Raw genomic sequence first — 15,015 nt, 5'->3', positions numbered from 1 at the left:
CATATAAATTTTTTTTAAAAGTACTGTGGCTGCTGGGATTCGAGCCCAGGTCTCCACGGCCACAACGGGGAAAAAATGTTGCATGCGGATCCAACAATGCGGACGACGCGGGGTTGGCGGATCCTGCGGCTCGCGCGCGGCCGACCGAAAGTTTGGGCCGGCGCAGATCAGTCCCCTAAAGAAAAAAGTTAACATAAGGTTGATGAAAGTAAAATTGTGTACGAAAAACATAGCGATATATATTGTGGTCCGAGGTTATAAACTGTTGTCGACACCGAGGACATTGCTTGTGCAGAAACTACATAGTTACTCGAATCCTTTTGAAGCCACTGATTGCTGTCATTATTTCCACAGCCACATTGCATATAAATTTTTATTTAAAGTACTGTGGCTGCTGGGATTCGAGCCCAGGTCTCCACGGCCACAACGGGGAAAAAATGTTGCATGCGGATCCAACAATGCGGACGACACGGGGTTGGCGGATCCTGCGGCTCGCGCGCGGCCGACCGAAAGTTTGGGCCGGCGCAGATCAGTCCCCTAAAGAAAAAAGTTAACATAAGGTTGATGAAAGTAAAATTGTGTACGAAAAACATAGCGATATATATTGTGGTCCGAGGTTATAAACTGTTGTCGACACCGAGGACATTGCTTGTGCAGAAACTACATAGTTACTCGAATCCTTTTGAAGCCACTGATTGCTGTCATTATTTCCACAGCCACATTGCATATAATTTTTTTTTAAAAGTACTGTGGTTGCTGGGATTCGAGCCAAGGTCTCCACGGCCACAACGGGGAAAAAATGTTGCATGCGGATCCAACAATGCGGACGACGCGGGGTTGGCGGATCCTGCGGCTCGCGCGCGGCCGACCCAAAGTTTGGGCCGGCGTAGATCAGTCCCCTAAAGAAAAAAGTTAACATAAGGTTGATGAAAGTAAAATTGTGTACGAAAAACATAGCGATATATATTGTGGTCCGAGGTTATAAACTGTTGTCGACACCGAGGACATTGCTTGTGCAGAAACTACATAGTTACTCGAATCCTTTTGAAGCCACTGATTGCTGTCATTATTTCCACAGCCACATTGCATATAAATTTTTTTAAAAAGTACTGTGGCTGCTGGGATTCGAGCCAAGGTCTCCACGGCCACAACGGGGAAAAAATGTTGCATGCGGATCCAACAATGCGGACGACGCGGGGTTGGCGGATCCTGCGGCTCGCGCGCGGCCGACCGAAAGTTTGGGCCGGCGCAGATCAGTCCCCTAAAGAAAAAAGTTAACATAAGGTTGATGAAAGTAAAATTGTGTACGAAAAACATAGCGATATATATTGTGGTCCGAGGTTATAAACTGTTGTCGACACCGAGGACATTGCTTGTGCAGAAACTACATAGTTACTCGAATCCTTTTGAAGCCACTGATTGCTGTCATTATTTCCACAGCCACATTGCATATAAATTTTTTTTAAAAGTACTGTGGCTGCTGGGATTCGAGCCCAGGTCTCCACGGCCACAACGGGGAAAAAATGTTGCATGCGGATCCAACAATGCGGACGACGCGGGGTTGGCGGATCCTGCGGCTCGCGCGCGGCCGACCGAAAGTTTGGGCCGGCGCAGATCAGTCCCCTAAAGAAAAAAGTTAACATAAGGTTGATGAAAGTAAAATTGTGTACGAAAAACATAGCGATATATATTGTGGTCCGAGGTTATAAACTGTTGTCGACACCGAGGACATTGCTTGTGCAGAAACTACATAGTTACTCGAATCCTTTTGAAGCCACTGATTGCTGTCATTATTTCCACAGCCACATTGCATATAAATTTTTTTAAAAAGTACTGTGGCTGCTGGGATTCGAGCCCAGGTCTCCACGGCCACAACGGGGAAAAAATGTTGCATGCGGATCCAACAATGCGGACGACGCGGGGTTGGCGGATCCTGCGGCTCGCGCGCGGCCGACCGAAAGTTTGGGCCGGCGCAGATCAGTCCCCTAAAGAAAACGTTTAACATAAGGTTGATGAAAGTAAAATTGTGTACGAAAAACATAGCGATATATATTGTGGTCCGAGGTTATAAACTGTTGTCGACACCGAGGACATTGCTTGTGCAGAAACTACATAGTTACTCGAATCCTTTTGAAGCCACTGATTGCTGTCATTATTTCCACAGCCACATTGCATATAAATTTTTTTTAAAAGTACTGTGGCTGCTGGGATTCGAGCCCAGGTCTCCACGGCCACAACGGGGAAAAAATGTTGCATGCGGATCCAACAATGCGGACGACGCGGGGTTGGCGGATCCTGCGGCTCGCGCGCGGCCGACCGAAAGTTTGGGCCGGCGCAGATCAGTCCCCTAAAGAAAAAAGTTAACATAAGGTTGATGAAAGTAAAATTGTGTACGAAAAACATAGCGATATATATTGTGGTCCGAGGTTATAAACTGTTGTCGACACCGAGGACATTGCTTGTGCAGAAACTACATAGTTACTCGAATCCTTTTGAAGCCACTGATTGCTGTCATTATTTCCACAGCCACATTGCATATAAATTTTTTTAAAAAGTACTGTGGCTGCTGGGATTCGAGCCCAGGTCTCCACGGCCACAACGGGGAAAAAATGTTGCATGCGGATCCAACAATGCGGACGACGCGGGGTTGGCGGATCCTGCGGCTCGCGCGCGGCCGACCGAAAGTTTGGGCCGGCGCAGATCAGTCCCCTAAAGAAAAAAGTTAACATAAGGTTGATGAAAGTAAAATTGTGTACGAAAAACATAGCGATATATATTGTGGTCCGAGGTTATAAACTGTTGTCGACACCGAGGACATTGCTTGTGCAGAAACTACATAGTTACTCGAATCCTTTTGAAGCCACTGATTGCTGTCATTATTTCCACAGCCACATTGCATATAAATTTTTTTTAAAAGTACTGTGGCTGCTGGGATTCGAGCCCAGGTCTCCACGGCCACAACGGGGAAAAAATGTTGCATGCGGATCCAACAATGCGGACGACGCGGGGTTGGCGGATCCTGCGGCTCGCGCGCGGCCGACCGAAAGTTTGGGCCGGCGCAGATCAGTCCCCTAAAGAAAAAAGTTAACATAAGGTTGATGAAAGTAAAATTGTGTACGAAAAACATAGCGATATATATTGTGGTCCGAGGTTATAAACTGTTGTCGACACCGAGGACATTGCTTGTGCAGAAACTACATAGTTACTCGAATCCTTTTGAAGCCACTGATTGCTGTCATTATTTCCACAGCCACATTGCATATAATTTTTTTTAAAAGTACTGTGGCTGCTGGGATTCGAGCCCAGGTCTCCACGGCCACAACGGGGAAAAAATGTTGCATGCGGATCCAACAATGCGGACGACGCGGGGTTGGCGGATCCTGCGGCTCGCGCGCGGCCGACCGAAAGTTTAGGCCGGCGCAGATCAGTCCCCTAAAGAAAAAAGTTAACATAAGGTTGATGAAAGTAAAATTGTGTACGAAAAACATAGCGATATATATTGTGGTCCGAGGTTATAAACTGTTGTCGACACGGAGGACATTGCTTGTGCAGAAACTACATAGTTACTCGAATCCTTTTGAAGCCACTGATTGCTGTCATTATTTCCACATCCACATTGCATATAAATTTTTTTAAAAAGTACTGTGGCTGCTGGGATTCGAGCCCAGGTCTCCACGGCCACAACGGGGAAAAAATGTTGCATGCGGATCCAACAATGCGGACGAAGCAGGGTTGGCGGATCCTGCGGCTCGCGCGCGGCCGACCGAAAGTTTGGGCCGGCGCAGATCAGTCCCCTAAAGAAAAAAGTTAACATAAGGTTGATGAAAGTAAAATTGTGTACGAAAAACATAGCGATATATATTGTGGTCCGAGGTTATAAACTGTTGTCGACACCGAGGACATTGCTTGTGCAGAAACTACATAGTTACTCGAATCCTTTTGAAGCCACTGATTGCTGTCATTATTTCCACAGCCACATTGCATATAATTTTTTTTAAAAGTACTGTGGCTGCTGGGATTCGAGCCCAGGTCTCCACGGCCACAACGGGGAAAAAATGTTGCATGCGGATCCAACAATGCGGACGACGCGGGGTTGGCGGATCCTGCGGCTCGCGCGCGGCCGACCCAAAGTTTGGGCCGGCGTAGATCAGTCCCCTAAAGAAAAAAGTTAACATAAGGTTGATGAAAGTAAAATTGTGTACGAAAAACATAGCGATATATATTGTGGTCCGAGGTTATAAACTGTTGTCGACACCGAGGACATTGCTTGTCCAGAAACTACATAGTTACTCGAATCCTTTTGAAGCCACTGATTGCTGTCATTATTTCCACAGCCACATTGCATATAATTTTTTTTTAAAAGTACTGTGGCTGCTGGGATTCGAGCCCAGGTCTCCACGGCCACAACGGGGAAAAAATGTTGCATGCGGATCCAACAATGCGGACGACGCGGGGTTGGCGGATCCTGCGGCTCGCGCGCGGCCGACCGAAAGTTTGGGCCGGCGCAGATCAGTCCCCTAAAGAAAAAAGTTAACATAAGGTTGATGAAAGTAAAATTGTGTACGAAAAACATAGCGATATATATTGTGGTCCGAGGTTATAAACTGTTGTCGACACCGAGGACATTGCTTGTGCAGAAACTACATAGTTACTCGAATCCTTTTGAAGCCACTGATTGCTGTCATTATTTCCACAGCCACATTGCATATAATTTTTTTAAAAAGTACTGTGGCTGCTGGGATTCGAGCCCAGGTCTCCACGGCCACAACGGGGAAAAAATGTTGCATGCGGATCCAACAATGCGGACGACGCGGGGTTGGCGGATCCTGCGGCTCGCGCGCGGCCGACCGAAAGTTTAGGCCGGCGCAGATCAGTCCCCTAAAGAAAAAAGTTAACATAAGGTTGATGAAAGTAAAATTGTGTACGGAAAACATAGCGATATATATTGTGGTCCGAGGTTATAAACTGTTGTCGACACGGAGGACATTGCTTGTGCAGAAACTACATAGTTACTCGAATCCTTTTGAAGCCACTGATTGCTGTCATTATTTCCACATCCACATTGCATATAAATTTTTTTAAAAAGTACTGTGGCTGCTGGGATTCGAGCCCAGGTCTCCACGACCACAACGGGGAAAAAATGTTGCATGCGGATCCAACAATGCGGACGACGCGGGGTTGGCGGATCCTGCGGCTCGCGCGCGGCCGACCGAAAGTTTGGGCCGGCGCAGATCAGTCCCCTAAAGAAAAAAGTTAACATAAGGTTGATGAAAGTAAAATTGTGTACGAAAAACATAGCGATATATATTGTGGTCCGAGGTTATAAACTGTTGTCGACACCGAGGACATTGCTTGTGCAGAAACTACATAGTTACTCGAATCCTTTTGAAGCCACTGATTGCTGTCATTATTTCCACAGGCACATTGCATATAATTTTTTTTTAAAAGTACTGTGGCTGCTGGGATTCGAGCCCAGGTCTCCACGGCCACAACGGGGAAAAAATGTTGCATGCGGATCCAACAATGCGGACGACGCGGGGTTGGCGGATCCTGCGGCTCGCGCGCGGCCGACCGAAAGTTTAGGCCGGCGCAGATCAGTCCCCTAAAGAAAAAAGTTAACATAAGGTTGATGAAAGTAAAATTGTGTACGAAAAACATAGCGATATATATTGTGGTCCGAGGTTATAAACTGTTGTCGACACCGAGGACATTGCTTGTGCAGAAACTACATAGTTACTCGAATCCTTTTGAAGCCACTGATTGCTGTCATTATTTCCACAGCCACATTGCATATAAATTTTTTTAAAAAGTACTGTGGCTGCTGGGATTCGAGCCCAGGTCTCCACGGCCACAACGGGGAAAAAATGTTGCATGCGGATCCAACAATGCGGACGACGCGGGGTTGGCGGATCCTGCGGCTCGCGCGCGGCCGACCGAAAGTTTGGGCCGGCGCAGATCAGTCCCCTAAAGAAAAAAGTTAACATAAGGTTGATGAAAGTAAAATTGTGTACGAAAAACATAGCGATATATATTGTGGTCCGAGGTTATAAACTGTTGTCGACACCGAGGACATTGCTTGTGCAGAAACTACATAGTTACTCGAATCCTTTTGAAGCCACTGATTGCTGTCATTATTTCCACAGCCACATTGCATATAAATTTTTTTTAAAAATACTGTGGCTGCTGGGATTCGAGCCCAGGTCTCCACGGCCACAACGTGGAATTCTTACCACTAAACTACAGCCACTTTCTGTTCATTTTAAACAACATCCTCTCCTTATTATGAAGGCAGATGCACAGAAAACGAGAATGGCAACGGATTTAAGGTTGCAAACACGGAACTGCTGGTTATCACTGGCTAGACGGCTTTTTTTATATCGGAAGCTGTCAAAGCCAAGAGTCATCCCTTAAACTTTGGCTTATTCATTTTATAAGAAAAATCAAATCAAAAACCTAAACAAGAATATTTACTTTCATAAAAGGGAGGCACGTTGATTTGGCCAACGAAACCACCTTGATTGGACTAATCAAAATAAAGAATCGTATGGATTAGGCTTCCAAAAACAAGGACGTGCCTTGATTTGGTTTCCAAAAAAAAGATTGTCTTGCTTAGTCTTCAAAAAACAAGAATATTTACTCCCATAGAAGGGAAGTGCGTAGATTTCACTACCAAAGAAGGAATCGTCTTGATTTGGTTATCAAAAATAAAGAATCGCCTTGATTAGGCTTCCAGAAACAAAGACGCGCCTTGATTTGGGTTCCAAAAAAGAAGAGGTGCCTGTGACGACACCAGTACCCACAGAACCTCCGATGACGGCGCCGTCCCACGTGCTCGGTCGAACCGAGGAACCTCCGATGACGGCGCCGTCCCACGTGCTCCCGAGTTCCTCAACGGATTGAGTCCCAACGGTCTGCCTCCGCATGCACTTAAATTGAAGTAGAAATGCCCTGCGATGCTTCTCAGGAACATTGATCCGGCTAACAGACTGTGTAACGTGACGAGGCTTGTGGTCCGAGATTTTGGAAGGAACGCCATTGATGCAGAAATCATGATTGGACAACACGCGGGTAGGAGGGTCTTCCTTCCTCGTATACACCTATGCCAGTCTAACAACACATGTTTTCATGCAAGGTCAAGAGGAAGCAATTTTTTGTAAGGATTAGCTTTTCTATGACGATTAACAAGGCCCAATAGCAGACCATCATGATTGTCAACGTGTACCTACCTAATTCGGCATTCTCTCATGGTCAACTCCATACCTCATTGTCTCGGGCCATCGCAAAGAGAAAAATAAAAATCCTCATTGAGAAGAAGAAGGCCAAGGAGAAGGGCAAGAAGCAAAACAATAAATCAAAGAAGCAAAAAGGACCTACGGTGTCCTTATAGACCTCGATGAAGAACATCGTCTATAAGGAAGTCCTTAGAGGCTGAAGTCCCCACTTAATAAACTTGTGTAGCTTGCATTGTATCGCCATGCGAAACTGTTATTGGTTGTAGGTACATTTTAGACTCCTATTTTATACCATAGAGGTGAATTTCAGTATTATAGTGTTTGACATACCACATATTGGCACTAATTTCAATAGTACTATTTCCCGCGGGTGTGATAAAATAACTATCCCATGTATTTATGAAAAGGCATTATGTGCGTGATATTGGTTGAATGCTCTTGTAGATTACCATTTTTCAAGGTAGATCTCATGTACTTTTGTTTGAACTTTCCATCTACCAATGATCTTTATACTGTAACATACTAACCTTCAGCTTATCACCCCATTTATATTTTTTTAAATGATTTGTGGACGAAAGCCCAATGAGTGTAAGAAGAAAAACTATTTGGAATTATGAATGCGTTCATGGCTCCAAGCAACAACTGGTTTATAGGTATGGTACATTATTTAATTTTGTTACTTTTAGTTCTGATATATGAACTTGAAATCCATCACCTGAATGATGTTCCAGCAAGAGAGATATTTTTTACTTGACACACTTATCAAGTAAGGGGTAAATTTGATTTGGTACAGAAAAGTACAGAAGGTTTAAATGGTTACAAACTTATGTTGTGGAAAATACAATAACTAAAATTTTTAGGAAATTGCAGGGATGTGTCTGACTATTTTGTTTTTTATTTTATGTTCTGGTGGAACGGTAAAGAACTGGTCGAGCCGGTTGCGCGGTGAGGATTGTCGGTTACACATTTTAAGACCTTTCACGTGAAATATTCGTGTTAACTACATATATTGCTTGTGCATAATGATTATGAGTTGATGAAACACTTTTTATTATTCTTGCTAAAACATCGTGGGAATGAAGCTAAAGAGAACTTTTCTGACATTGTGCGAGAATTTCTTAAGCGCATCAAATAGATCTTAATAATTTATAATATATTTTTTGTTGGATCATCGCTTATTCTTTTTACACAGACACATCGTTAATTTGTTTTTTGTTATCAATTTACATTGCTGGTTAGGTGGACTTGAATTATTAAGCAATTGTGTATGTGTTATATTTTCTTTACGTGATATTTAACATGCATTATCTTTATATAACTCCTGTAAAATATTTGAAAATCCCGTGACAACGCACATGCATTCTACTAGTCATTATGTGCATCTTCCTCCCACCTATTTTGTGTAGGCCCATTGCAACACAGCCCAGATGGGCTGGTAGGACGGGAACTCAAGGAATTTTCTCAAGAAGATTGCTGAGTTCCACTGTCCGAGAACTCGGCAATCATCTGGGCAGTGCGTCCGATTCAACGTTTCCTATTTGGCGCCACATGTGTCGGTTAATGCGCATTGTTTTTAATTCACGGTTGTGGCATTCGTAAGTGGACTGGCTCATCTAGGTGTCGGTTGACGATTTTTTTTGAAAATTTTGTGAACTTTTATAAAAATCGATGAACTTTTTTTGAATTTCAATAAATATTCTTTAAGATTGATGTACTTTTCGCTGAAAATCGATGAACCTTTTCTGAAATAATAAAATTCTATGAACATTTTTGAATATCGATAAACTTTTTTGAAATTTGATGAACATATTTTGGAAAATGGATGAATTTTTGTCAAAATTGATGAACTTTCTTAAGATTTATGATTGTTTTTTCAGTACAATGAACTTTTTTGAAAAATACCTGAATTGTTTAAGAAAGTATGATTTTTTTTCAAATTTAATGAAAATATAAAAAAAATTAATGAACTTTTTCCATATTAGATGAATTTTATTTTCAATTTTATTGATTTTGTTTTCAAATTGATGAACTTTTTTCAAAATTGATGAACGTTTTTTAAAGATATGAACTTTTTTTCAAATGAATGAACCTTTTTCTTTAAATCTGTAAATTTGCTTTGATTTCATATTTTCGTTTTCGTAAAAAATAAAAAATCTAGACTTTTTTTTTCTACTAGATGAACAGAAAGATAAAACAGATTTAAAAATGAAAATAGGGCAGCACGCTAGTGGGCCGACCATGCCAACAATGCAACTGGCGCCTGATCGTTAACGGGTGCCTGCAGCACTGCATAGGAGCTCCCGTTCGATTCTTACTCGTTGTGGTTTTGCCGGGTTTCCCGTCCGATTCTTAGTCATTGTGGTTTTGCCGGGTTTCACATTCCAAAAAAAACTATTATATTGGCATCTTCGTTAATGGGCTGTTTCGTCTGGTGTGTGAGTTAGTTGGGTTCTCGATTACCGAAATTCAGCAAAGACTATTGAAGTGTTTGCGGAATGCCTGACAATAAATCTGGGAGGTCCTATAGGACGTGCTTTGCGTCCAACTGCTTCGCACCGCACATGGACAGCCTTCGACTGGGTCGACCCGTTACCGCGCTGTAAACGGTCCGCACCGTGAGCTCCTATAAGAGCGCCCAACAACGACTAGTTTACTATAGAACCGGTCTTTTCCCATGTATATTTTTCTTTTTTTATTTGTTCTTTCTCTTTTTCCATCTTTCATTTCTTTTTATTTTTCAAAAAATTATTTGGACTTTTATAATCTTGTTCAAAATATCATAAAAAAGTCACTGCGAACACCAAAAGAATGTAAATGCGTGGGTCCTATTTGTTTCAAACTTTTTTGACCTTTCTATTGGAAAATGTTACTTTCTTCAAAAAATGTTCCCATTTTCAAACAGGACTATTTTTGGAATAATTGTGGAGTTTCATAATACGAGAACAATTTTTCAAATACGAACATTTTTTAAAATTTGTGAACAATTTCTGAAGCTGGAACATTTTTTCAACTTATGTACACTTTTTGAAACACGAACATTTTTTAAACTTATTAATATTTTTTAAAAGCAAACAGTTTTGAGAGAATTAATAACATTTTTCATATGCCGGAAATTGTTTTCAAATACTGGAATAATTTTTTAAATTCAGGAACATTTTTCCAAATCCTGGAAATTGTTTTCAGATACTGGAATATTTTTTTCAAATTCAGGAAATTGTTTCCAAACTCCGGAACATTTTTCACAATTCGAGAATTGTTTTTCGAATTTCGGGACATTTTTTAGAATTCCGGAATGTTTTTTCAAATTCCGGAATATTTTTTCAAATTCGGGAACATTTGTTCAAATTCCGACACATTTTTCCAAATTCTGGAATATTTTGCAATTTTCGGACCTTTTTTTAAATCCAAAACATTTTGATAAAGGTCCAGAATTTTTTTCTAAATTTTGGAACATTTTTTTGAACTCGAGAACATTTTTGCAAATGCCGGAATATTTTTCCAAATTCCAGAATATTTTTATATACGGAATATGTTATAGAATTCCGGAAAATTTTAAATTCTGGAACATTTTTTCAAATTCCGTAACATTGTTTATTTCCTAAACATTTTTACAAATACCGGAATATTTTTTGGAAAATCCAGAACATTTTTGAAACAGAAACAAAAAATAAGAAACAAAAAGAAAAAGAAAAAAAAAGAAAAACGGTTCAGGGAATCTTCTAGTTTGTTCCGAAAACAGGAAAAAAACCCGGCTGGAAATCTCTAGATTCCCAAAACCGGGAACGGTGAAAATGCTAACGGGCCGGCTCAAACCCGTCACTCGCTCGCACCTTCTGTACGTTTGCCCGCCTATTTGATGCAAAGAGCGTCAAATAAGGTTTTCCAGTAAATCTCGACAAAGTTAATGACTGCTGACATATTCCTGGTCGAGCGTTAGGCCCAGTTCTTTTGGGGAACTTAGCAAATACTTAGCCGAATTGTTTCCAGTCACTGTTGAGATTCCTATCAAATGAAACAGTGGTCTGCTTGCCAACACGTGCCAGCCTGAATGGCCAGAAAATATTTTAACACAAATTGCTATTCATTTCTTAATCCTGGCAAGACTTTCTTTTTTTACATTCATGCAATATGGCAAGGAGTAATAGTGTAGAAAGTAGTCCTTTTGTACCTAAATAATTGTAGTTGGGGAGAATAGAATAGTTCTTCAGAACTACAATTTTTTTGTGCAAGAATCTACAATTATTTACCCGCAAAAAAAAAAAAAAACTATAATTATTTAAGAATGGAGGGAGTAGCTTGTATCATTCTACTTGAGAAGGACCTTATTCACTGAGGAAACAGACTTAGTCTCACAGCTTGATCAGAACCACCGCTAACTGAACACTCTTGATGTCCTCCTTTTCCATTGATTCGGTGATAAGCTCGGCGTACTTGTGGAACAACATGTCCATGATGTCTGGCCCGAAGTGGTAGTTCAGCATGGACTCCTGCACGGCCCTGACCGCCATCGAAACCACCCTGGCTGCCTCCTTGGCATCACCGCCAGTGCTCGTGTTGCAGTCGTACTTGCGCGCGCAGTCTAGGCGAAACGAGCCTTCCTTGCGCACCTCGTCCTCAATGTCCCGTATACACGGTGGGTAGAACGGCACGTTGTACGTGTCAACCTTAGCTTGCTCAACTAGCCCCTGCAAGGCACGCACAGATATAATTTGCGCATGAATAGGACATGTGAAGTTTTGAACAGATCACTGGCCGAATGTTTCGGTTTGCCAAGGAGGGTTGCACTCACCTGTGATACCAGCGAGGCAAGCGACTCCGACAAGAGCTCCCACAACAAGGTCGTCTTCTTGTCTGTGTACACCTCGGTTTCCCTGCTTTGCATCGACATAACCATCCTGCCGCCCTCCACCATTTCGGCGGAGCGCGACTTCAGGAACAGGCCGAAGTCCCTCTGAAACTGCCTCAAGTAGGCCGCCGGCACGGCACGGGGGCTAGAGCTTGATATGAACATTTTCCCTTTGTTTACGGGCAGATTTGCCTCATCATAAAGACCGGGGGGGACCTGAGCAGTATTATTATGTTGACAGAGTTCGTTTCAGAAAGAGATGCAAAATCACATGAACATGCATTGATGCACCATGTGAACGTGTGCAGTCAACTTCGATTAATCCTATATTATTGCCTCGATTAATCATATATAACCCCTTCAATTTTAAATATAAGTCTTTTTTAAGATTCTACTATAGACCACATATGAAGCAAAATGAGTGAATATGTACTCTAAAATCCATCTCTCGATGCAGAGGCCGGGGCGTTGCCTCCTTTAAAAAAAAATGTACTCTAAAATCTGTCTATAAACATCCGTACGTAGTTTACTGTGAAATCTCTAAAAACCAAAGTTTTAAATAGCCGGCCATAGCCCTGCTAGCTGTTTGAGGAGGTGTCAGTGTCGCTACGTGGCATAGCTTGCTAAAATTACAAAATAGCTCGTTATAGCTTAGCTACAGCTGATTTGAAGGGCGGTCGCTATTTCACATAGCCGTTATTTAAAACATTGCTAAAAACACTAATATTTAGTAACGGAGGGAGTATATATTATTGCCTGAATTGACGGAGTACCTGAGAAAGCCAGTGCAGACTGTTGAAGGAGCAAACGAAGTGCAAGCTACCCGTGGGGAAAAGCCTCCCATAGAAGGATCCCGGGACGCCCGATAAGAACACCGTCGGGTTGTCGGCCTTGATTTTGCTGATGAAGTCCGGAAAGGTGCAGAAGATGGTGTTGAAGTCATTGGTGGGGAGATCGTTGAGAAGCACGGAGAACTCTGGCGGCAGCTGCGACGTCGATGAGGTGCGACAAACCTCAGCGATGCCCCTGATGATGTTCTCCACCATACCAAGAGCGTTCGCCCCTGAGGAGCAACCAAGGTCGGCCATGGTGAACCTCTCCGGCATGAGAGACGCATACACGCCTGTTGCCGAGTCAATCACCAGGTCCTTCACGGTGTCCATGTTTTTCTTCTGCAGTAAGATAGGCAAGCTTGGTGCTGAATACTCGAAAGAATCAAGTCTAAACGGGCTACTAAGACTAGTGGAGTGCGGGCATGGCATGAATTCTAGTAAGGTATATTGGCTATTGCTCACCTGATGCGAAGAGTTCTGGGCGTAACTGTTCTCCCCGAGCCCTTCCTTCATGTGCAGGACGGCTTCCACGTTCATGGACGGGGATTCGAGGGAGGAGGAAGTCATAGCCGGCAGATCTGGCGTTCAAGAATACCTTCTTCTGCTCTAACTGTGACTACATATATATATATATATACAGCTAACCTTGCGTACTCGATTCATCTTATACATATATTAATAGCAGGGACGAAGTTGTTCCAAATATTCTGGTGGATAGTTTATGGGGGCTGCTACGCATCTACCCCGCCACCTGGAGGTCCGTCCGATGTACGCGCAATTGTCCCGATCTGCGCGCGCGCAGCCGTCCGATCCGCTCCAGCCGGGCATCCTATAATTTCTGAAACAACGTCCGAGTTGCAGAAACTTTCATTCTTGAAACGACGGTCGAGTTGCAGAAACTTTCGCTTTGTTACGAGAAATAAGTTTTGCACTCGTTAATTCCTGAAACAACGGTCGAGTTTCAGAAACAATTTGCTTGTTACAGAATTTTTCCCTTCGTCTTTGTGTAACATAGGGAGGACGTGGGACAAAGAAATAGCCCAGGCAGCCATTCGATCGACTCGATCGAACGGCAGCGCGTCTGACCGATGTCTAGCACGGATCAGCCGGCTGAGGGAAAGGTTTTCCCATAGTTTATGCGGTGATGGTTGCTAAAACTAGCCCTTACTCCCTCCATTCAGTTTTATATCCCTCGAATTTTGCAATTAATTTTTAACCCCAAAATGTAAGCACTAAATGAGTAAATTATGATTGCCAAAAAAGGTATTTTTATTGGAATATTTATTGAATACAAATCCAATAATATAGTTTTTGCCTTACATAAATTTTTAGGTTTGTCTAGGACATATCTCAATGTGCTCTAGTAATTACACATGTAAGTGACTCTACCAAGCATAAGAAAGAAAAAAAAGGAAAAGAAAATACACACACGAATCTTCGCGTAAGATCAATGATACAGGACTTAGACGTGCTTTAGCAAAACCGTAAAATTTTCAGCGATATTTGCACAGTTTTTCTTTAGGAGGGGATTTGGGCTCAAAACAGCAGGGAACAAATAATCCTGCGGATGGGAAAGTACCTTTTGTATTTTTGTTCTGATTTGCAAGGTTTTGTAATATTTTGGTCAAATTTTGACTCACGGGCAAGATTTTAAGTTGCAGTCGATAGAAAATATAGTACCCACTACGTTCACATATATAAGATGATCAAAAATAATTCTGAATCAGATCTATATAGACACATTTCAATGTGTTTGTTTACTAATTTTTACATGTGTGTAGTTTATATTAAAATATCCAAAACATCTTATAATTATGAATGGAGAGAGTATTAGATATTTATTTGACATTATTAAAATGAGGAAGTATCCTTTGTGATATCTGATAAGTTGACCAAAGGTAAATATCCATTGTGATGCTGCATAGTTGACGAAACATTACAAAATGAGTAATAAAATCCATGGCAGGGTTGCACATGTAGTGATTGCTATTCTCTTGAAGCTCCATATATAGGATCTAAACTCCTCTGGCCATGTTAGGGATGAAAAAGAATCTTGTGCAGCTAAAAGATGGGTTAGGGCATCTCCAATGCCGACCCTAGAATG

The 15,015-nt window shown here is 42.2% G+C and overlaps 1 protein-coding gene and 1 non-coding gene across 2 annotated transcripts; both read right to left on the bottom strand.

Moving 5' to 3' along the window:
• Window positions 1–6,175: 6,175 nt before the first annotated feature.
• TRNAH-GUG lies at window positions 6,176–6,247 on the bottom strand. Its single transcript has one exon. It is a non-coding gene; the product is annotated as a tRNA-His (tRNA).
• A 5,106-nt stretch (window positions 6,248–11,353) lies between these two features.
• On the bottom strand, window positions 11,354–13,495 carry LOC123439364 (probable methyltransferase TCM_000336). Its single transcript, XM_045116088.1, has 4 exons — window positions 13,374–13,495; window positions 12,852–13,250; window positions 12,022–12,294; window positions 11,354–11,917 (listed from the first exon to the last, which is right to left on the bottom strand). Exons 1-4 carry the CDS (start codon window positions 13,476–13,478, stop codon window positions 11,582–11,584), a joined length of 1,113 nt encoding a protein of 370 aa, XP_044972023.1. The 5' UTR covers window positions 13,479–13,495; the 3' UTR covers window positions 11,354–11,581.
• Window positions 13,496–15,015: the final 1,520 nt, after the last annotated feature.

The sequence above is a fragment of the Hordeum vulgare genome, chromosome 3H (assembly GCF_904849725.1).
Source record: "Hordeum vulgare subsp. vulgare chromosome 3H, MorexV3_pseudomolecules_assembly, whole genome shotgun sequence".
NCBI lineage: Eukaryota > Viridiplantae > Streptophyta > Magnoliopsida > Poales > Poaceae > Hordeum > Hordeum vulgare.
Note: the sequence above shows the minus strand (reverse complement) of the source record. Positions and strands in the feature narration are given on the sequence as shown.